Source organism: Saprolegnia diclina (genome assembly GCF_000281045.1).
Source record: "Saprolegnia diclina VS20 unplaced genomic scaffold supercont1.37, whole genome shotgun sequence".
Taxonomy (NCBI): Eukaryota; Oomycota; class Saprolegniomycetes; order Saprolegniales; family Saprolegniaceae; genus Saprolegnia; species Saprolegnia diclina.
This window is the reverse complement of record NW_008246104.1, coordinates 424173-445608: the sequence shown is the minus strand read 5'-3', so window position 1 is coordinate 445608 and position 21436 is coordinate 424173. Positions and strand designations below refer to the sequence as shown.

General features: G+C 58.9%; 5 protein-coding genes across 5 annotated transcripts; 3 read left to right on the top strand and 2 right to left on the bottom strand.

Annotated features, from left to right (window-relative positions):
- Positions 1–7931: 7931 nt before the first annotated feature.
- On the top strand, positions 7932–9611 carry SDRG_10836 (hypothetical protein; the record flags this gene model as incomplete). Its single annotated transcript, XM_008616848.1, has 6 exons — positions 7932–8369; positions 8420–8502; positions 8548–8597; positions 8652–9114; positions 9167–9442; positions 9490–9611. Exons 1-6 carry the CDS (start codon positions 7960–7962, stop codon positions 9609–9611), a joined length of 1404 nt encoding a protein of 467 aa, XP_008615070.1. The 5' UTR covers positions 7932–7959.
- A 772-nt stretch (positions 9612–10383) lies between these two features.
- SDRG_10835 (hypothetical protein) lies at positions 10384–12330 on the top strand. The gene is made up of 8 exons (XM_008616847.1): positions 10384–10870; positions 10921–11003; positions 11052–11101; positions 11156–11415; positions 11465–11670; positions 11717–11896; positions 11947–12063; positions 12112–12330. The coding sequence occupies exons 1-8, from the start codon at positions 10461–10463 to the stop codon at positions 12261–12263; spliced, it is 1458 nt and encodes a 485-aa protein (XP_008615069.1). The 5' UTR covers positions 10384–10460; the 3' UTR covers positions 12264–12330.
- Positions 12331–12452: 122 nt separating this feature from the next.
- On the bottom strand, positions 12453–13832 carry SDRG_10834 (hypothetical protein). The gene is made up of 5 exons (XM_008616846.1): positions 13513–13832; positions 13367–13465; positions 13206–13315; positions 13051–13153; positions 12453–13000 (listed from the first exon to the last, which is right to left on the bottom strand). The coding sequence occupies exons 1-5, from the start codon at positions 13789–13791 to the stop codon at positions 12809–12811; spliced, it is 783 nt and encodes a 260-aa protein (XP_008615068.1). The 5' UTR covers positions 13792–13832; the 3' UTR covers positions 12453–12808.
- Positions 13833–15007: 1175 nt separating this feature from the next.
- SDRG_10833 (phosphoribosylformylglycinamidine synthase) lies at positions 15008–19198 on the top strand. Its single transcript, XM_008616845.1, has one exon. It carries the CDS (start codon positions 15044–15046, stop codon positions 19106–19108), a length of 4065 nt encoding a protein of 1354 aa, XP_008615067.1. The 5' UTR covers positions 15008–15043; the 3' UTR covers positions 19109–19198.
- Positions 19199–19772: 574 nt separating this feature from the next.
- Positions 19773–20266, bottom strand: SDRG_10832 (hypothetical protein). The gene has a single exon (XM_008616844.1). The coding sequence runs from the start codon at positions 20225–20227 to the stop codon at positions 19811–19813; it is 417 nt and encodes a 138-aa protein (XP_008615066.1). The 5' UTR covers positions 20228–20266; the 3' UTR covers positions 19773–19810.
- Between the last annotated feature and the right edge of the window lie 1170 nt (positions 20267–21436).

Here is a 21436-nt window from a genome sequence, read left to right as displayed (position 1 = left end):
TGAGGGCTTCGCCCGGACATCGACCAGCTGCCCAAGCATGGGCTATTTAGCAGCTAGTCGATCGCGAGCTCGCGCATGCGTGTACCGCGTGGGACACGGTCGACATTGCCAAGTCAATGGCGCCGCAACGACGATGCGATGACTTCGACCGCGACGACTCCTAGTAATACGCCATTAACAACTAACTAACAACTCGCTTCGAGAGCAGATTGCTGCCACTGCGGCCTTGTACTGCGCCGAGGCGCCTCCGGAGCCATACTGCCTCTGGAGCACCCCAACTTGATCGTCAACAAGGTCACGACACGCGCGAAACCTGTGACAACCCACAGAACACAGTACACATGTTCTGGATGTCGGGCACGAGAGGACCAAGCTCGCCAAGAAAGACGCGGCCACGCCTTGGACGATTGCACTGTTCGGCGTCGGGCGCATCGCAGGCGCTGGGTCGCAATTCTAAACTGCGACGACGCTGCTTTTGTATGCAATCCATTGATTTGTGCCGACATAAATCGATCCCAAATACTTTTTGTGCGAATTGCGATCATCTCCGGCTGTATCAGCGCCGAAGGACTGCAAGCTCGGAAGCGACCGTGGTCATTCGGTGAGTAGCTCAGAGTACCCCCATTTCCGGTCGACAAGCAAGCTGCCTTTGCCAACGCCAACCACGGCGCAGCAAGACTACGTGAACCCTAGCAGTTTAGAGTGGTGTGAACTTGGAAAGACTAGACGAGTGAGTGCATTTGGTGTGGTGAGATGATCTCACCACACGCTATCATCAGAAGCTGAAGTATTTTACACGCGATACGCACATATTTCACGCGACGACGACTTGGTAGGTCCTCATGCGCACATTGGCCCAATCTGTGATATAAATACCTCTATTATTGGATCGTACGACCGGATAATGTGACGCACCGCACGTGTAAAAAACGTGTGAAATCACAGCCTTTCTTCATGTCTTCTTCCTCTGAGCTTAAAACGTCAAGCGTCGCGCTGCGCCTGCCCGACACTGTAGCCGTCATTGCACATAGGCACGACGAGCTCACACGGCGCGCTGTGTCGAAGCCCATTGATCACGATGGCTGTGGACAGTAAGTCGGCCCACGCTAGACGCACGCAACCGTTGGCATCTCGCGCAGCATTTTAGCCATGGCAAGTCGAATGGAGCGACTGCAATGGTATCGCTGTTATACCAGTCGATGCAAGTTGCAAAGTACCCTACAAGCAGCGTGAAAACTCTGCATATACGACTCCTGTGCGCTGTTGCCAGCGGGGCGAGGTTGCGTGGCCGCAGCGTGTCAAAGTAGCGTATCAACGTGAAGCGATATCCGATATTGGCTCAGCAGGATTTCGAAGCGGATTCTGGTCCAAAATGCTGTTTGAAACAGCGTTTCCGGCTGAATCAGTTCAGAGCAACAACCCGATCCAAGGTTGAGCACCGCTGGGTCCGGAAGGCCAAGACAAGTTCGTCGCGCCAGAAGCCACCGCCAAGCTGCGCTTCCGAGCGCGCGCTCTCTCTAGTGCGCAGCTCCGAAGGCGAAGACCAGCAAGAAGCTCGCGATCCGCCAACGTGAACGCGAGGTCATCAGCCGGGTCCGCGCTCGTTGCCGGCCACTTATCGCTCACGCACAACTTTCAGCGGCTCAAAGCAACGACCGACGACGACAAGGACATGTCCGACGACGACAAAGTCATCTTCAACTACAACGAGTGCCGTCGTCGATCATGTCCTCATTGTTGTTAGGCATGACCTTGGGGTTGTCAGACACGTCCTTGTCGTTGTCGTCGTCACTTTGAGCCCGGCTGGAGCATGCGCAGCAAAGTTGAGGTAGGCGAGAATGAGGTCGTCGATCACGAAGATGCACACCAGAAACGCTGTCACCCTACTGTAGATCATCGTCGTGACATGAGGCATGGCCCTTCCTAAGGAACCAAGGCTGTCGCACATGTAGGCAACCACCAGAAGCGAGCAGCCCGCAGTTGGCCGGGGCATTCGGCCCGTAGTTCCCGTAGTCCTAATCGATTATGTCTTCTTCGCTTCGATTGTCCGAGCTGAGCACGATCGCCACGAGCACCATGGTCTTCCTCTCAACGACGTTGGGGGCAGCAGATCCACCGCTCCGAGGACCGTAGCGAGGCGCCGGAGCGAGGTGCTCATCATCGCAGTGCAGAATCAAGCTATGATGCGGTCTTCCTCGCGACACTCTCCAAAGCGGCGGTTGACACGAGGCTCGGCCTAGCGCACGCAGCAACAGCCGCCAACGCCCACTGGCCAACGCCAGCTTTCACGTCTTCTTCCTCTCGGCGTCAGCTTGCTTGAAACATCAAGCGTTGCGTTGCACCTGCCCGACACAGTACTGTAGCCGACTTTGCACCCAGGCGTGACGAGCTCACACAGGGCGCTGTGTAGGAGCCCATTGATCACGATGGCCACCGCTCCTTTGACGCCAACGGATGGACCGCTCCTTTCGCCTCATCTTTGTATCTGGCGTCTGCGACCAATAACAATGTGGCAGTGAGCACATCTCTGGCGGTCTAGACGTTGCCTCGGAGCCTCTCGCTCCTCCGACGTACCATCGATCAGCCTTGTTGTAGAGTCCTTGCAGCGTCCGCCAATGAGTCGACCGGCGTCACGGCACCACGCTAGATGCAAACAGCCTTTGACGTCTCGCTCAGCGTATTATCAATGGCATGTAGAGTACAGGAGCCTGCGTCGTGCGAGCTATGACTCGGCGAGTGGGGTCCACCACGGGATGGATCTCTCCGTGCCCAGCTCACTCCCAACGACCAAGTGCTAACTCCCACGCATTCAGGCGTAGCGCTACGTATGCGAAGTCTTTGTGTCATAATGAAGATAACGCGGAACACGTTCATATATATATATATATGTAGAATCAAGCTGCGCCACTGGCAAAGATGCGTGGGCGCATGCCCTCCCACGCCGCACAGACGGCCGTGAAGGGCTATTGCAGCCTCATTCTAGCCACGCTCCAGAGCAAGGCCCTGCTACCTTTAATGCCCGACCGAATGTAGCGTCACAAAGCACGTCCAATCCAGATTGAATATCTGGACGTGCTTTGTGATGCTACATTTGGTCGGGCATTGAGGGTAGCAGGGCCTTGCTGTAGAGCGCGGCCAGAATGAGGCTGCAGTGGCCCTTCACAGCCGTCTGTATGGCGTGGGAGGGCATGTGCCCGCGCATCTTTGCCAGTGGCACGCGTTTGGGAGTAGAGACCGAACGCAACCTGTACATGCGGCATCAAATACGGGCCGCATTGTCTTCCTCGTACCTCAGGTTGAAGAACACCGTACGTTTGGTATCGCGAGTGGGCTTCCAGCACAACGTCAAGTGTGCGGCGCAGCTGCCGACGTCAAGTCGCCGTGCTCGCACAGCTTGTGCACCACGGCGGTGAGCTGGATCTGGGCCAGCGACGCACGGCCCGGCGGGAACTTGAAAAGACTCGAGAGCCGATCAAGCTTTTCCTTGGCGTCTTCGTGTTGCTGCGCGAGTTGCCGGGTGCGTCACCACCCGTAGCATCTCGCATACGCCGCTCGCCTCGTCAGTACGGCAGTCGCTTTCAAGAACTGGTGGCAGAAGAATAGTGATCGAGATGGAGAGATACTTCTTACGGTATGCACTTCCTGAGGCAGCGAGGCAAGTGCAAGTGCGTACCCATGAGTGATCGTTCGTGGCCTTCTTTTGGATGCAACGACGAGAGAAGATGAAGAAGATGTGGCGCGTGTGTTGAGGCGACAAGGCGCAGCGATACTAGTACATGTGCTGGAGGAGATCTGATGACGTGGCAGCCCGACGGCTCACCTGCTTGCGTCCTACTTGGACGTCTTACTACCCCATGGCACCAGGCACTGCTGCGTAGTGAAGCGTAGCGGAAGCGATGAGGCCACGCAGGCGACGAAGTGACAGTCGAGAAAGCCGTACGCTTAGTCTTGTTCGTCAGATCAGAATGCGTCGGATGAGATATTGGCGCCACTTTCTGAAATGAAATTCCTACGAGATCGATGTGACTTGAACGGCGCATTTCCTCTGCAGCTTCATTTAGGAAAACACCGAGCGCCGCAACAATGAGCCTCGCGCGCTCCACCGCCTACTTCCTCCTTTGCTCATGGTCAAAGCTAATTTACACGTGTAGGCAGTCCTTGCTGACGGTGCCGCTCCCACAGTGGATGATGGCCCGCGTGATCCGCATCGCGGACGCGCTGATGGAGGTGAAAGACGTACGTCTATTCTCAAGTCGTTCTATTTGCCTCCTCCGCTTTTGTAGGTGCACGAGCATGTGAACCTCCATGGTATGAACACTTACTACATGCATATTCATTCGAGGCTTGAGGCAAGGACCAGCTTGGGGCGCGCTCGAGGGCTCGCTCTATGCGGGACATCGGTCGTTGGACGCTTGCGATCTTGTCGCTCCAAGTCGACGGCATCCACTTGGCTCTCGTTGTCAACGCGGCTGTCGCGATCTGGCCGACACAATACTTGCTGCCTTCGTGGTACTTGATCGTGGGCGGCTTTGGTGTTATCGGCGCCGCTTTCTGGCTCAGCAGCTACTCAACCTCTCACTGTGACGGGAGCAATTCCGTCGAATGCGTGGCCAGTGCGACCACCGACTCAAGGGCGAGGTTGAACGCGGGCCCAACGAGCAGCCGAGACGAGCTGTAGGCGCCACCGATGTGTCGTCCAACCTTCGTACCTAGCGTCAAGCGTCTGCATATGTGATTCGCGCTCACTGTCGCGGCCATAGCGTGTCAGGAAGCGTACCCTCTTCCGTATACTCTAGTACCAGTGGATTAATGGAAAGATACATTTAATGTTGGTTCCGATGGATTTCGTAGCGAATAGCTTGTGCAAAGTCGGTCCTAAATTCTGTTTGGAACAGCGTTTCACGGTTGGGCTGAGTCAGCTCCGAGCCCGATTCTAGGCAGAGCGCGATGCATTGATGGAAGGCCACGACACGTCCGACGCGGCAGGAGCCGCTGCCAAGCCGCGCTTCCGAGAGTGCACTCTCTCCAGTGCCCAGATCCACAGCCAAAGGCCAAGCCACCAAGAAGCTTGCGATCCGCAACATGATGGACGCCAAGCCATCGCCGTCATCGAGTCGCATGGCCTCTTTTGGCTCACACGCAGCGAGTCCGCCTATGTCGTCCAGCGCTGCTTTGCTTTCTCGATGACAGTCTCCAGCGCGTCACGTCGGACGTCTATCGACGCATTCCGTTGCGCCGTCTTCTTCTCTCGGCGGTCGCGTCGACGGGAGCCGACCAAGCGGCACCGACCGAGTACGTTTGCTAGTACGTGGTCTTTCTCAAAGGCACCAAGTTAAGTCCTCTCTTCGATCCTCAAGCACGCTCTTAATGACGACGATGCGGCCCACCAGCGCACAGCGTCTCGAGGAGCCTTCGTCCACGGTTGCAGTTGCAATCGAACTCATCCCCTCGTCCGCCACGTCCCAGAGAGCAGCTATGGCGCGATTCTGGTTTCCTGCCCCATCCACCCCACCCGATCCATAGTATCCAGCCCGACCACGTGGATAGAACGTGGTCGGAGGGTACGACCCAACGTTCTCAAGCTACTGCAAGCACCCAACGCCAGTAGCCACTTCTCCACATGTACTACCAGTGCTCAATATACGGTCTTCGACGCCCGTGTCGGTGCCAACCTCGCTCCGCCGCACGCTCGCGAAGGACCAAGTGCGTTTGGAGCTCGTGACCCCGCAGCCAGGAAGCGCCGGGTCGTCGCGTCCTCCGGCCGGCGCGAGTCGCCCAGCAATGCTCGGGCCGTTCAACGTCGTCTCGGGCTCTGCAGCGGCCATGAAGGCCATTAATGAAATCAAGACGCGCACGGCAAGGCGGCCAAGAAGCGTCAAGCGCGGGCCATCATCTTGAAGAATAGGCCCGTGCCCAAGCCAGATCGAGCTTCTTGGACTGCTGGTTCAGGAGCGGGCTCATCCCTTAAGATTGTGGCCCGCGTCTGACGCTTCACAGCCGCCTTGCCGTACGCGTCGACGACACGATCGTGCGTCTTGATTACATCGTCGGGCTTCATGGCCGTCGTAGAGCCCGAGACACATGCGTAGATAGATAGGTAGTATGACGTTTATTGGCGATAATCAACACAGCAATGCCGGATATGAGCTGTCAATGCAGGAGGATGGTCGCGATCTGCACGGAAGTTTCATTCGACAGCGTCGTGCGTGGGGACGCCCACGATCGCCTCCGTCAGCTCGGTTCCAAGCTCCTTGTTCTGCGCCATGGCGACGAGGTGCGACTCGAAAGACGGGACAATTGCGAGATCGGCGACGAGCACGCGTGGCTACGTCTTCATGAGGCGGGCAGGCTACGGTACAGCGCCGGAGCGACTGACGTGCCCACCCATCGCGCCGTTGGTCGGGATGTCGGGTGCGCTACGAAGGATGTGACCAAAAAGGCCCCACTGAGCTTGAGCGAACCGGGACCGAAGCGGCTTGGTATGGCAGCCCTCGTACCAAGCGTCGTTCGCGGGTACTAGTAGTGACCACTGGCGAGCGGACGCAGTTGCTGCCGGCTGAACCTCCCAAGTCGAGCAGCATTAGTGTACGGTGTAGATCTCAAGTCGCGTCTCTCGCGACCTCTACATGCGCCAAATACGAGCTACGATTTCGGACGCGGGTGGCTTGGATCGCGCTGCTGGCTTGTCGTTGACGGCGTCGCACTGAGTCTCCATGTTGTCGTTGGTTGACTACCAACTGGTCGAAGTAAGGATGGTCATAGAGGACGCCCAACGCGTGCACGTCTGGTCTTGTCCAGCGACGCGCGGCCTGGCTGGTACTCCAGACGTCTCCTGAGCAGCGCATGTATCATATGAAGCTCACCTCTATGGTGTCCTTTCTGTCACTGCGCGAGTCGCCTGCCGCATCTCTCGGTAACGCGGCCGAGCTCGTCCAACGTCCACGTCTCCGTCATATCGGGGCCCGTGCTGGTAGCGAATACGAGTTGGCCAAAAATCTCCGCATTGAACGGAACCTCGTCATGCACAGAAACCGCATGCGCTGCCGCGACCTTGCCAACGGCGAAGCCGATGCTCACGTCCGTGAGATTGAGGCCCTGGGCCTTCCATCACCGGCAGCTGCGTCGACTGCTCGGGATCTTCCACGCGAACACTCTTGCCGACGTCGCGCTCTACGGTCGCTGCGACGGCGAACCGGTGAACCGGTGAGTGCTATCGTCGCCCACCAGCGCTAACGGCGTCTAGGCCACGTTTCCTTAGGGCGCACCAAGACCACGCTGCCAATCGTCCTGCACCGCGACCTCCAGTCGCTGACGCCGCCTCAGTCGCTGGCGTCTCTCGAGGATCTTGACAAACGGCGTAGCTATGCCGCCGACCGCGACACCAGGAAGCGTTTTACTGGCCTTGTCGTCCAGTGCCTCTCCCGCGGCCACTAGCGTCGTAGGGCGACGACAGAAGAGCCAGACGAGCCCCCGCGCCGCCGCCTGCGCAGCCACGGCCCGGCGAGCAAAAGAAGAAGGAGATTGCTAGTCTCTACGTATGCGAAGTCTTTGTGTAACTATGAAGATAACGCAAAACACGCTCATATATATATATACCGGTGCATTCAGGTCGAGGGAGCTGGTCGAGGGGCTAGTTTATGTCCATAGCCTTCCTGCCGTCTGAGTACCCACCTCGATGACCGAGCCCCTCAGTGAGGCAACTTCAATGTCAGCGTGTCATCCGGATAATCGATAGAACTTCAACAAGTCGCTGGCGCCACGTCGTATTTCATTTTCAACGCCCTTTTTCGTCTTTTATGTTGCTATTCGTATCTATACGTCGACACAATTATGTCGTAAAAAGCATTTACGCCATGTGACGAAGAACAGGCGGTATCCAAGTCGTCCGCATCGACCCAGCTGCGCGGATGGCATCCAACTTCCTCCTTCGCCATTTCCCGACTTCCATTGACGACGAGGATGATCTCGGTCCTCACGACAAGCGCGCTCCTCGCGGCAGCCCTCGTGGCAGGCGTCGAGCTCGACGCTGGTGGCTACCCGCGCTACTGCGGCAAAGACATGGCATTTTCCAAGGTGCAGCCCGTGACCGACCCACGTATGGCGTCGCTCACGCTTCAGCACGTCCAACTGCTCGTGCGCCACGGCGCGCGCACGCCGTATAGCTGGCAGAAATGCTGGAACGGATACAACGAAGCGTGGAACTGCCAGCTCCGCGATCGCATGGCGCCCGTCCTGCACACGGCCGATGACGTACCGAGCAACATGACCTTTGACAAGATCTACACAGACGGTCAAAACGTCTTCAAGGGCACGTGCCTCCTCGGGCAGCTCCTCGACGAAGGCTACACACAGCAACAGCAGAACGGCGCGTACGCTGTCTCAATCGCTGCGTTTCGCCAAGCATGACGCCACGCGATAGGAACTTTCAGGCTGCGTACGTGGGTCGTGGCCACCGTGCGCTCTTCCAGGTCGACGAGCCCCTTGACCTCGCCACCTCCAAAGGCACCTCTCTACCTTTGTACTCGCCATCTTACTCGAGCGCCATAGATGTGTATTTCGAAAGCACCGACGTCCACCGCACCGTCGGCTCGGGCTACGTACGATACGACAACTTGTCCATCCTATGCTGATGGAAATATCGTCATGTCTAGATCATTGTCCAAAATATGTTTCCCAACAGCTCGTCGGACGCGGTGCCCTTCCATACGGGCGACATTGGTGTCTCGGCGCTCGTGCCCAGTGCCGACTTGTGTCCTGCCATGAACGTGCTCGGTGGCCAATGGCAAGCGTCCAACGAGTTCCACAACTGGGTCACCAACGCCTCCAACGGAGCGCTCGAGGCACAGTTGGCGGCGTATGCCCCGGGGTACCGCAACGACATCCTCTTCGACTGCCTCATGACGCAGCGCTGCACGAACCGGACGCTGCCCAACAACATGACGCTCGACTTCTTCCATGCGATGGTCAACAAGCTCGAGACGTCGGCGCTCCTGCCCTACTACTTTCGCGACAACATTTACGCACGCACGGCCAGCGCGCGGCTCGTGGCGCAGATGCGGAGTCGCTTTGAGGCCGCCATGGCCGGCGTCGGCCCCCGCTTCTACCTCTCGATCGGTACGTATCATGGTCTTTCCTGCAGTATTATATCAAAATTCCATGGAATTAGTGCACGACTCGACGCTCAACCCGCTACTGGCGGCGCTTGGCGGCCCGACGTACCTCACCGAGTGGGTGCCGTACGCAAGCCACGTGGCGCTGGAAGTCTACTACGAAAACGCCACAACCGACTATTACTTTCGACTGCTGTACCAAGGCAAGCCGCTGCCCGTGCCTGGCTGCGTGACCGAACTCTGTCGATCGAGCGACTTCTTCGCCATGACGTCGTTTGCGACCAACACGAGTATTTGCGCTGTCGCGCCCCGGGTTCCCACCCCCAAGACAAGTACGTCCTGTGTGTGTATCGCCATGGAGGCTGCATATGACGTGTAGGTCCCCCAACGACGTTTTCAACAGTGACGCTCGTGCTGGGTATCACGGCCGGTGTCGCCGCCGGTGTCGCGATCGGCCACGTGATCACGGCCCGCGCCCGCGCCGGCTACAGCATGGTGTAGGCGTTCCGAATCAACTTTGTTTTGTGGTGTCGGGTGGTGGGACTTGCTTCGCTTTGGGTTCTGTCCTTGATTCTCGTGCGCGTCGGTGTCAGCGGACGGGGTGCTGCTCGTCGTCTGCCTTCGAGTTTGGCGTTCTCCTTTCCTTTCTGGAGTATTTTACTCGAGCGCACCTTGCTTCTCATCTGTGTCCAAGCACGGTGTCGCGTGGGCCTTTCTCCGTGCAGAGCACCAAAGCTGATCGTGCAGCTGGAGGCGCGTGGCGTCCAGTACCTTGCAGCTAGATCGCCAGCGAATCTCGATGGCGTTGAGGCCAACTCTTTGCACGTGCCAGTCTGGTCGAGTGAGGCATGACGAGGCTGACGCCATGGCATACCCAGCTTCATGGCTGCCACACGTCGCACGCAAGCGATTAGCTCCGGGAGCACCGTGGAGGGATTCTTGTCGCGTCGGCAGCGCAGCCCTCGCGCCAATTTGACAGAGCTTTCTCACAGTATTTCCGTACGTTTTGCATGTCAACTTCCCTCCTCCACGAGTCTGCGTTTGCGCAATAACCACATGTACCGCCTGACTACAGTGTGCGTGTTTACGCATTTGCTACGTATTCGGGCTTGCTTGCACGGTGCACCAAGCAAAATGGCGCCTGGTTTCCACGCCAGCCGACGTGTCGTACACTATTTCACATTGTCAAGTTCAAGGTGATCGACCGATGCCACTCAATGGCAACCGGAACGCTAACCGGACAAATCAGCCGAAGATTCGTTTTCGGTTCGAAAAAATCTGAGCTGCTGGGAGGCTGGCGGCAGGATCCCATCCGATGTGCCATTTGACATCCTGCGCCACACGTCGACCATGCTCTCTGTCGGTAGCCTCCTTGCTGCGGGCCTCGCGCTGGCGTCGGCAGTCGTCGTCGACCACACGGGCTACCCGCGCTACTGTGCCAAGGACATGGCCATGGCGGCCATCCAGCCGGTCGCTGATCCGCAAGCGGCGAGCATGACGCTCGTGCACGTGCAGATGATGGTGCGCCACGGCGCGCGCACGCCGTTCAGCGACGGCAAGTGCTGGGACGGCTACAACGAGTCGTGGACCTGCAACATCCGCGATCAAGTGACGCCTGTCTTGCACGCCCAGAGCAGCGGCGCGTCGCCGACCCTCGTGTTCGACAAGACGTACGTTGCTGGCAGCAACGCCTACCCCGGCAACTGCCTCCTCGGCCAAATGGTTGACGAAGGCTATTTCCAGCAACAGCGCAACGGCGCGTACGTCCATCCTAATGCTGCATGGGATCGTGGGCTCATGGCGCTTGTAGCAACTTTCGCAAGGCGTATGTCGGGACCGGACCGCTCTCGCTCTTCCAAGCTGGCGCAGCCGTCGACTTGACCAACACCTCGGGTAGGCTCGTCATGCGTGAGCAACTGAGGTTGACGGCTATGGTGCTAGATGTCTTTTTCGAAAGCACCGACATGCAGCGCACGGTCAACTCGGGCATGGTACGCTCGAACTTGCTGGATGATGTCACATATATGACAACATTGTGCACGTAGATCATTGCACAAAACTTTTTTTCGGATGCGACAACGTCGGCGCCGATCCCGTGGCACACCAACGACTTGAGTTCGTCGTTCGTGACACCCAACCCGAGCATCTGCCCGGCGCTCAACGACATCAACGCCGAGTGGCTGGCGTCAGCCGAGTACAAGGCGTGGGCCACCAACGCCACCAACGTGGCATGTGAGAAGGAGCTGCAGACGCACATTTCGGGCTACAACCACGTGCTGCTCTTCGACTGCCTCATGACGCAGCGGTACGAGTCGGATTCTGCGCGTTTCGCCGACCTCACGTATCACGTGTAGGTGCACCGATCGCATCTTGCCCAACGGGATGGACCACGACCTCTACCTTCGGTCGGTGAGCCACGAAGAGAAGGCGCAGCTGTTCCAGTACCTCTACAAGAACAGCGCGTACGCACGCACGGGCATGGCGACGTTCATTGCTCGCATTCGCACGCGGTTGCAGGCTGCGATCGCTGGCTACGGCCCGCGCCTCATCCTCTCGGCAGGTACCCACCACTTTCCACGACGTTTTGCATCTCATACGATTGGTAGTCCATGATACGACGTTGATGCCGCTGCTGGCCGCGCTCGGCGGCGACACGTACCTGACCGAGTGGGTGCCGTACGCTAGCCACGTCGGCCTCGAGCTCTACTACCAAGTGTCGACAAAGAGCCATTTCTTCCGCCTCTTGTACCAAGGCCGGCCGCTGCCGATCTCGGCGTGCGCCTCGGGTGCGTCCTCGCGTCAGTATATACTCGGTAGGGTAGCATCACGCGCGTAGAGCTCTGCCCCGTCCAGGCGTTCCTTGACATGTCGGCGTTTGCAACGGCGCCCAACGTGTGCAAGGTGCCGCAGCCCTTTGCGCCGCTCAACGTCACGGCGATGCCGATCCCGCAAGGTACGCATCTTGCCCCGTGTTGCTTGTAAGCTCATGCTATGTGTATAGCCGTGCTCACAGGCACGGATGCGACAGAGAGCAGCGGGTATGGCGCGACGACGATGGCGTTGATCGGTCTTGGCGGTATCGTCCTTGGTGCCGGCGTCGGCTTTACAGCTTCCAAACACTGCATCAACCGCGCCGGGTACAGCCAAGTGTAATAGCTATATTTTGTACCGTCTTGTGTCTACCACGTCGTATACATATATATATGAACGTGTTCCGCGTTATATCTTCATTGTTACACAAGACTTTGCTTACGTAGCGCTACGCCTGAATGCGTGGGAGTTAGAACTTGGTCGTTGGGAGTGAGCTGCGTACGGAGACGTCCATCCCGCGGTGAACCCACTCGAGTCATAGCTCGCGCGAGGTCGTACGCAGGCTCCTCTTCCACGTGGTGCATTCACAATGCCATGCCCATTTCCCGTCCGATGGCGTCCTTGTGGTGCGAGCACTGGCACAGGGTTCGATCCTCACCAGCCTCCCCCCATCCTTAGGCAAATTGAGAAGAGGACAGCGCATATTCCAGCCTACTCGAAGTACGGGCCTCGGAGACGACGAGGAGCACAACCACGTGAGCACGTCTTTTCGAGCTGACCACGTTCGACGCTGACACCACCGTGAGGACGACACAGCTTCCGATGTCGTACATCAAGAGTGGTTTGACATGCACAGTGCGTTCGAGCGGGGCGATTATACTCTAAACCTAGTCTTGGAGGCGCTGGCGCGGACCGACCTTGGCCGCCATGCGCTCAAACCATGGCTGGAGCTGCGTGTGCGTCATGAGATCCTTGAACGTCTCGAGGCCGACGATTGAGCGAAAGACACCAAACACCGAGACGTCCGTGAGGTTGGGCTCGTCGCCGCCCAAGAATGGCTTGTCGCCAATCGCCTCGAGCTACACATCGTCCTAGCGCTTAGCCGGCATTGTGGAGTAGATCACAGTACCCACACGGCCGTCACGTCGTACAGCGCTTGGCGCTCGTCTTCGATGCCATACTTCTTCTTGAGGCGCTTGGAAATGAGGTACATGGCGGCCGCGCCAGAGTACCTACAGTACACAGTGATGAGCAATGATAGGCGACTCGACTACGAGAGCTCACTTGGAGAGACGGCGCTCCCACGCGGTAAAGTTGCCTTCGGTCAAGCAGTACTCGAACGCTTCGAGCGCCTCGGGCACAGTGCGGTAAATGTTGGGCGGCATGAGCGTAATCTACGCATCCATTCAGGATCGGACGAGGAGCTTGCCAAGGACGCAACGTACGAGCTTCATGTCGACCCACTCGGACCACTCCTTCTCGACGGGCGGCAGGCCGGCGTGGGCCTGAAGGTGCGCAATGATGTCGGACGAGTTGGGCACGACCTAGAATCATGCACATGAGCGCTTCTTCGCCAAGCGTCGCCACGTACGACGCCGTCGATGACCGCGACAGGCACTTTGCCATAGTCGGTGATCTCCTTGAGCTCCTTCTTCGAGACCGGGTTGACCTCGACGACCTTGTACGGGACTTGCAGGTAGTCCATGACGGCCTTGGTCTTGCAGCAGTACGGGCACGGCTCGTACTGGTAAAAGGTCACGGCCGGCTTGGCGCTCTTGAGGAGCGACGCCGAGTTGCTCGAGTAGGCGGCCATGAGGCCGAGGCCGCCGCCGAGGTGGCGCAGGTTGATACTGCTGCGGAGGCGAAACATCGCGAAACTTGCTTCGGCGCCAGCCACGACCAGTGCTAAAGATACGGCCTGCGCTATGATTGGTCAATCGGTTGAAAATTCGACAGGTTTCCACCAATCCGATGGCGGCAGAATCTGAGATGGCTTCCAACGATCACAGCGTCGATGCACCGAGAGGAGCCAACGAGGACTGGAGCGTGTATTGCTACCGCTGCTGTTGCTAGAACGAATATATATACCAAGGGCATACAACACTCGCAATTATTAGCTACGACGACTAGGCCATGTCGATTTGCATTGCATTTGTACTTGCTGCCACCTGAACCGGATCGATGACAGGCGCGACGACAACCTTGACGATGCGGTGTTGGACGATATGTGGATCGGTCTACAATACTCGTCGCGTCGTCTGCACGCAAAACACGGCGGAACTCGGACAAGACGTCGCACCACAGGGTTCTCGATAGCAGTCTGCATGATAGGATTCACAGAATCGATGAGCCACTTCCTGCCGCCGAATCGACGGACACTAGTGCAATACCCTCGCTCCGCGCCAAGGGCGAGTGCACCAATACACATACCGGCTTTGCAGAGCTAAGAGTCAAGACGTGCGTGCATTGGTGGAGCTATGGTAGCCGCGACCAAAGTGCAATCTCGTCAGCAGTCTCGTAGGTGGAAACGGCGTACATGTCGTATTGAGGCCTCGAGGCGGGGGCCGCGTGGCGCCACCCGACCTGTTCAGCAATCATTTGGCGTCGGCGCCCGCATCGCATGATGCAGCATCTTGTCAAGTCATCACGTCGCGCCGATTACGTATGCACGACGTCCAATTGGTGGCCGCGTATCTTGAAGGGGCGTCACGCGATGTGCGCAGCCTGATTGTGTAAACAGATTCGAGCTGACGTCAAAGCCGAGCGCTCGGCGCAGCGCGCCACTGCGTCACGCGTGCGACGAACGCCTCGATGGACCTTACGCCGGCACCGACGTGCGACCTTCCAGTAGCTCGTCGGCGCTGGTGCCAACGCAGGCATCGTGCTCCTCCACGCTCGTGCTGCCACATCATATGTAACGTATACAACCGATGCCATTGGCTAAAAAGCTGGTGCGCTAAGCATCGATTGGCGTAAATTCCAAGGTTCGCGTCTTGTGACCTATACATTATCCAAGTTGCGCGGCAACCATTGGCGCTGTGATTTTGACCAATCGCAAGCGGCTTCGAAAATCTTTTTGTCCGCGGACGAGGTTGCATTTCCCTTTTTGATCGCTCCGCCCGATGTCGTCCTCGTCGCCCCGCAAGCTATCGGCCTCGGCGCTCGCCCCCGCGGCCAAGAAGCTCAAGACGTCGTCGCTCCTGCGCTTCTTCCGGACGCCCTTCCTCTCGGAGCATGCGACCTCGACGCTCAAGGCGCAGTGGGCCGACGTGCTCACGAGCGTCGAGACCGAGATCTGCTTCTACATTGAGCTCGAGGCTTCGGCGTCTTCCTTGACGACCGAGGAAGAGCAGTGCTTGACGTGGCTCCTCAGCGAGACCTTTGAGCCCAAGCAGTACCGGTCGACGTCGTTCTTGGCGCCGGCGGCGGCCGCGGCCTCGTGGCACGTCGAAGTCGGCCCGCGCATGAACTTTAGCACGCCGTGGAGCAGTAACGCCGTCTCGATCTGCCACGCGTGCGGCCTCACCAAGATCAAGCGCATCGAGCGCAGCCGCGTCTTCCTCTTCCACGCCAAGCCCGGGAAGCTCACGGCCGACTTCAAGACCACGTTTTTGGCGACGCACATGGACCGCATGACAGAGCAGGTGTACGAGACGCCGTTGACCGAGTTTGGTGTCTTTACGACCCCCAAGCCCGTCCAGCGCATCCCGATCATGACCGAAGGCAAGGAAGCGCTCCGCCGCGTGAACGAGGAGAACGGCCTCGGCTTTGACGAGTGGGACCTCGAGTATTACACAAACCTCTTCAAGGAGAAGCTCAAGCGCGACCCGACCGACGTCGAGTGCTTTGACATGGGCCAATCCAACTCGGAGCACTCGCGCCATTGGTTCTTTGGTGGCAAGATCGTCCTCGATGGCCAGGAGATGCCCGAGACGCTCTTCAAGATGGTCAAGTCGACGCTGACGCCCGAGTCGATGAAGAACTCGATCATTGCGTTCCACGACAACTCGTCCGTCATCAAGGGCGCCAAAATCAAGACGCTCGCGCCCGCCAACGTCGGCGGTCCGTCGGCGCTCGCCGAACGCAACCTCGAGAGTCACGTGCTCTTGACGGCCGAGACGCACAACTTTCCGTCGGGTGTCGCGCCGTTTCCGGGTGCTGAGACCGGCACGGGCGGCCGCATCCGCGATGTCCAGGCGACGGGTCGCGGTGCGCACGTTGTCGCTGGCGTCAGCGCCTACTCGGTCGGCCAGCTCTGCCTCGAAAACTACGACCTGCCGTGGGAAGACAAGGCGCTGCAGTACCCGAGCAACCTCGCGCACCCGCGCGACATCATCGTGCAAGCCTCCAACGGCGCGTCGGACTACGGCAACAAGTTTGGCGAGCCGGTTGTGACGGGCTTTGCGCGTTCGTTTGGCATGGTGCTGCCCAACGGCGAGCGCCGCGAGTACATCAAGCCGATCATGTTTTCGGCCGGCGTCGGCCAGCTCAACGCGACGCACTGCACGAAGGGCCACGCCGAGGTCAACATGTGGGTCGTCAAGGTCGGCGGTCCGTGCTATCGCATCGGTATGGGCGGTGGCGCCGCTTCGTCGCGTATCCAGGACGCCAAGACGGCCGAGCTCGACTTCAACGCAGTCCAGCGTGGCGACGCCGAGATGGAAAACAAGATGAACCGCGTCATCCGCGCGTGCATTGAGCTCGGCGACAAGAACCCGATCGTGTCGATCCACGACCAGGGCGCGGGCGGCAACGGCAACGTGCTCAAGGAGATCGTCGAGCCGGCGGGCGAGCACCGTGGTGGCGCGCGCTACGAGGTCCGCAACATCCTCGTCGGTGACGACACGCTCAGCGTGCTCGAGATCTGGGGCGCCGAGTACCAAGAAAATAACGCGCTTCTGCTTCGGCCCTCGGACGTCGACCTCTTTAGCCGCATCTGCGCGCGTGAAAACTGCCCGTTTGCGCTTCTCGGGCAGGTGACGGGCGACGGCAAGGTCGTGCTCCACGACGCCCTCGACGACTCGACGCCCGTGGACCTCGAGCTCGACCTCGTCCTTGGCAAGATGCCGCAAAAGACGTTTACGGACTCGCGGCTGCCGCTGCCGGGCCAGGAGCTCGTCTTCCCCGCCGACATCTCGGTCACGTCGGCGCTTGACCGCGTCCTGCGCCTTCTCTCGGTCGGCTCGAAGCGGTTTTTGACCAACAAGGTTGATCGCTGCGTCACGGGGCTCGTCGCGCAGCAGCCGTGCGTCGGTCCGCTCCAGCTGCCGCTCGCCAACGTCTCGGTCATTGCGCAGTCGCACTTCCGCTCGCCCGAGACGGGCACGTTCACGGGCTGTGCGAGCGCGGTCGGTGAGCAGCCGATCAAGGGCCTCGTCAACCCGGGTGCGATGGCGCGTCTCACGGTCGGCGAGTCGCTCACGAACCTCGTGTGGGCCTGCCTCACGGGCTCGCTCCTCGACATCAAGTGCTCGGCCAACTGGATGTGGGCGGCCAAGCTGCCGGGTGAGGCCGCGCGCATGTACGAGTGCTGCTCGGCAATGACGGCCTTCATGAAGGACATTGGTGTCGCGGTTGATGGCGGCAAGGACTCGCTCTCGATGGCGGCCAAGGTCGGCTCCGAGAACGTCAAGGCCCCGGGCACGCTCGTGGTGACCATGTACGGCGCCGTCTCGGACGTCGAGAAGACCGTGACGCCGGACCTCAAGCGCGACGGTGGCGACCTCTTCTACATCGATCTTGGCGGTGGCAAGCACCGCCTCGGCGGCTCGGCGCTCGCTCAGGTGTATGCGCAGATCGGCAAGGTCGTGCCCGACATGGAAGACGCCAAGCTCTTTGCGGCCGCGTTCACGACGCTCCAAAGCTGCATCCACAACCAGTGGCTCTCGGCCGGTCACGATCGCTCGGACGGTGGTCTCCTCGTCGCGCTGCTGGAAATGGCCTTCTCGGGCAACGTCGGCGTTTCGATCGACATTCCCGCGGGTGTTGGCGCCACCGTCCGCGATCACCTCGGTGTGCTCTTTGCCGAAGAACTCGGCATGGTGGTCCAGGTGCCCAAGGCCTTCGAGAAGGATGTCAAGGCCGCGTTTGCCAAGGCGCACGTGCCGTTCGTCAAGGTCGGCAGCCTCGTGGCCGACGGCAGCGTCTCGGTGTCGATTGACGGCCATGTCGTGCTCAAGGACTCGATGGTGGCCCTCCGCGATACGTGGGAGGCGACGTCGTTTGCGCTCGAGAAGCGCCAGCGCCGCCCGGACGTGGTCGCGCAAGAGCAGGCGAACCTGAAGCACCGCAAGACGCCGAGCTGGAAGCTCACGTACACGCCGTCGCCGACGCTCCCGAAGGCACTCACGACGCGCCACGAGCACCGCATTGCGGTCCTCCGCGAAGAAGGCTCGAACGGCGACCGTGAAATGAGCTCGGCGTTCTACCTCGCCGGCTTTGAGGTGTGGGACGTGACGATGAAGGACTTGGTGTCTGGCAAGGTCGCGCTCGACGACCGCTTCCGTGGCGTTGCGTTTGTCGGTGGCTTCTCGTTCGCGGACGTGCTCGGGTCGGCCAAGGGCTGGGCCGGCGTCGTCAAGTACCACCCGAACGTCCTCGCGCAGTTCAAGGCGTTCCGCGCCCGCAACGACACGTTCTCGCTCGGTGTCTGCAACGGGTGCCAGTTCATGTCGCTCCTCGGCTGGGTCAACCCGCCCGTGACGGCCGAGCTCGAAGCTGCGGGGACGATCGAAGGCGACCTCAACCCGCGCTTCATTGACAACGCCTGCGAAAAGTACGTGTGCAACTTTGTGTCGGTCCAGATCCAAGAGTCGAACGCGATCATGCTCAAGGGCATGGCCGGGTCGTCCCTCGGCGTGTGGGTCGCGCACGGCGAAGGCCGCGCCCACTTCCCGCACCCGCGCCTCCTCGAAGACGTCCTCGACAAGAAGCTCGCGCCGATCCGGTATGTCAACGACGCGAATGAGATCACGAGCGAGTACCCGTTCTGCCCGAACGGGTCGCCCGAAGGCATTGCCGGCCTCTCGTCGGCCGACGGCCGCCACTTTTGCATGATGCCGCACCCGGAGCGCGCCTTCCTCAAGTTCCAATGGCCGTACAAGACACCCGAGATCGAACACGCCAAGGTCTCGCCGTGGCTGCAAATGTTCCAGAACGCCAAGGCCTTTTGCGAGTCGACCAACTAAACGACGCGTCCTCTAATTGTATTATGCGAAGTCTTTGTCTAACTATGAAGATAACGCGAAACACGTTCATATATATATGTGTTTGATCGAGATTTGCGTGTTGGACTATTGCAATTGGGTAGAAAGAACAAACACTGACGTGTCGATGGCATATCGGTAGGATGCGCGCTGCCCCGATGCCAATCTGAAGGACCAGTAAGCGCACTGGATGCAACTCCAGCTAATGGCCTCAACACACGATACGCGGCTCCATACTTATGACACTCTATCACTTCATTGTTGTCTGTCATATGACATAGATAACTGGCCCTCTTGACGCGTGCTCACTCATGCCACCGAGCTCCAACGAGCCCAACTCTGACACTACAACCAGGCGAGGTCGTCGACCCAAGTGCATCAGCATCGACTCGATGCGCCCAATACGTCCCTCAACCTCCGACTGCTTTCGTCACCCGTATCCCAAGTGCTCGAATGCCGCCGCGGACATGTCCAGCGTCGCCGTCCGACAAGCGGCCAAAGCACCGACAAGCGGCCAAAGCCGAACGCGCCGCTCGCACAACCCGCACACGCATCCAAGATGTCTCATCGCCATCGACCGACGCTATTTCCAAGACCACGACACGGAACCAGTGCATATTATCCCATCCCACCGTTCACACAAACTGTTTGTGCTGCCGCAGCATCGTGGCATTGCAGATAATATTACATAGATGCATTACTGGAGCATCGCTGGTTCTGGCGCCGCCGAGGCTTTTCCGTCGGCTCGTACAAGACGGCTTCGAGGAACTTGTTCCAGCACTTGTGCCGAGGGTCTGGGCTCAGCATCCGGGTCTCTGGCGAGATATACCGGGTGATGATATAGACACTGGCGATGGCAGCGATGGTGGCGACGAAGCCAAACTCGGCGATCGCCTGGGTGGTAAACTTGCGCGCCAACTTGTTCGTTTCCCTGCGCACGAATTCGTTGAAGCTGTATATGGCATAGCGCGCGAGTGGTGGCGCGAGGCGCACCGCGATCCAGAAGAGCGGTCGCAGGAATACGTGTGTGACGAACCGGAAGGTGATGATGACTTGATGGGTGCGCACGAGCCACACGAGGATTTGGTGAATGGCGTCCATTCTTGCTCTTGTTGGTGTTGCTGCTGTTGTTGCTGTTTGGATAATAAACGAGAGCGAAAACTCAATTTGGAGGTTGGGTCAACCTTCTGCAGCTTGGGCTTGGGGGCTTGGGGCCTATCTTTTATTTATACCAGCCAATCAGAGCCGACCGTCTCGTTTGAGATCTTCAATTTGAGGACTTGCTCTGAAAAAGGCCAAAACGCCCTCGTTCTAGGACCTATTTCGGAGTGGGATCCCATTTTTTGCGTGCCACACAGAAGCAGCATGAGCCGCCGATGGCACCAGTACAAGGCCGCGACCGTCCTGTCTACGCCTTCTTCGTCGCCGGTACACACTACACATGGGTCTCGTCGGCATGAGCGCCGACTTTTTGTCTTGCAAAACCGACTCGGACTTGACTTCGTCCAAGATGCAGAGGCAAAGGCATTGCGTCGCGCTGGTTGTTTGGCTCAAGACAAAGCTACACAGTTAACATAGAATACAGTCACAGACTATTTCGCGTGCTACATCTCGTCACGATTCACCAAAACACGAGGTTAACTCTAGTCGAGAGCTGCCCAAAAACAGACAACGGCTGCCACGCTGTCCGGCATCGTGTGCGCCGCAACGTCGTCTGGCGTGCGCCTCGCGAGCGACGCCTTCAGCGCGCGCGCGGGCAGCAATGGTCGTATCTCGTCCTACATAAGCTCGTCATGCGCGCTCAAGTCGCTCTCACAGCAGTTCTCAGTACACCTACGAGGATCTCGGCCGTGCGCCTCTCGTCTCATCAGCGACGATAGCGACAGGCTTGCATGCGGCTCCTCTTGCGCGCTGCTGTCATGTCCATCGCCATGGTGGGACCTTGCCGTCACGTCGTCCAAAGCCAACTGCAGGACGCTCTGCTACATGGCGCTTAGAAAAAGACAGCGTACGAGACTGTCTTGGCCGCGCTCGGCTCGTGCCAGGCGCTTGCTTCCCATCGCCTGGACAGGTGCGTTTGTTCGTGGAGTTTTGCGGTAAATCTTGCAATACGCGGCGTGGAAGAGCCTCATCGTGGCACGGCCATCGGACGTCGGCGTCTCGGGAAATGTGCAAAATGGGTGCTTCCGGCATGCGTACTGATTGGCAGAAATGGGTCACTTACTAGATATGGATTGGCCGCTCAATAATAATTGATTTGGCCGTTGCGATTGGCTAAAATGCTGACACGGCCACGTTCAATCCGTCGTC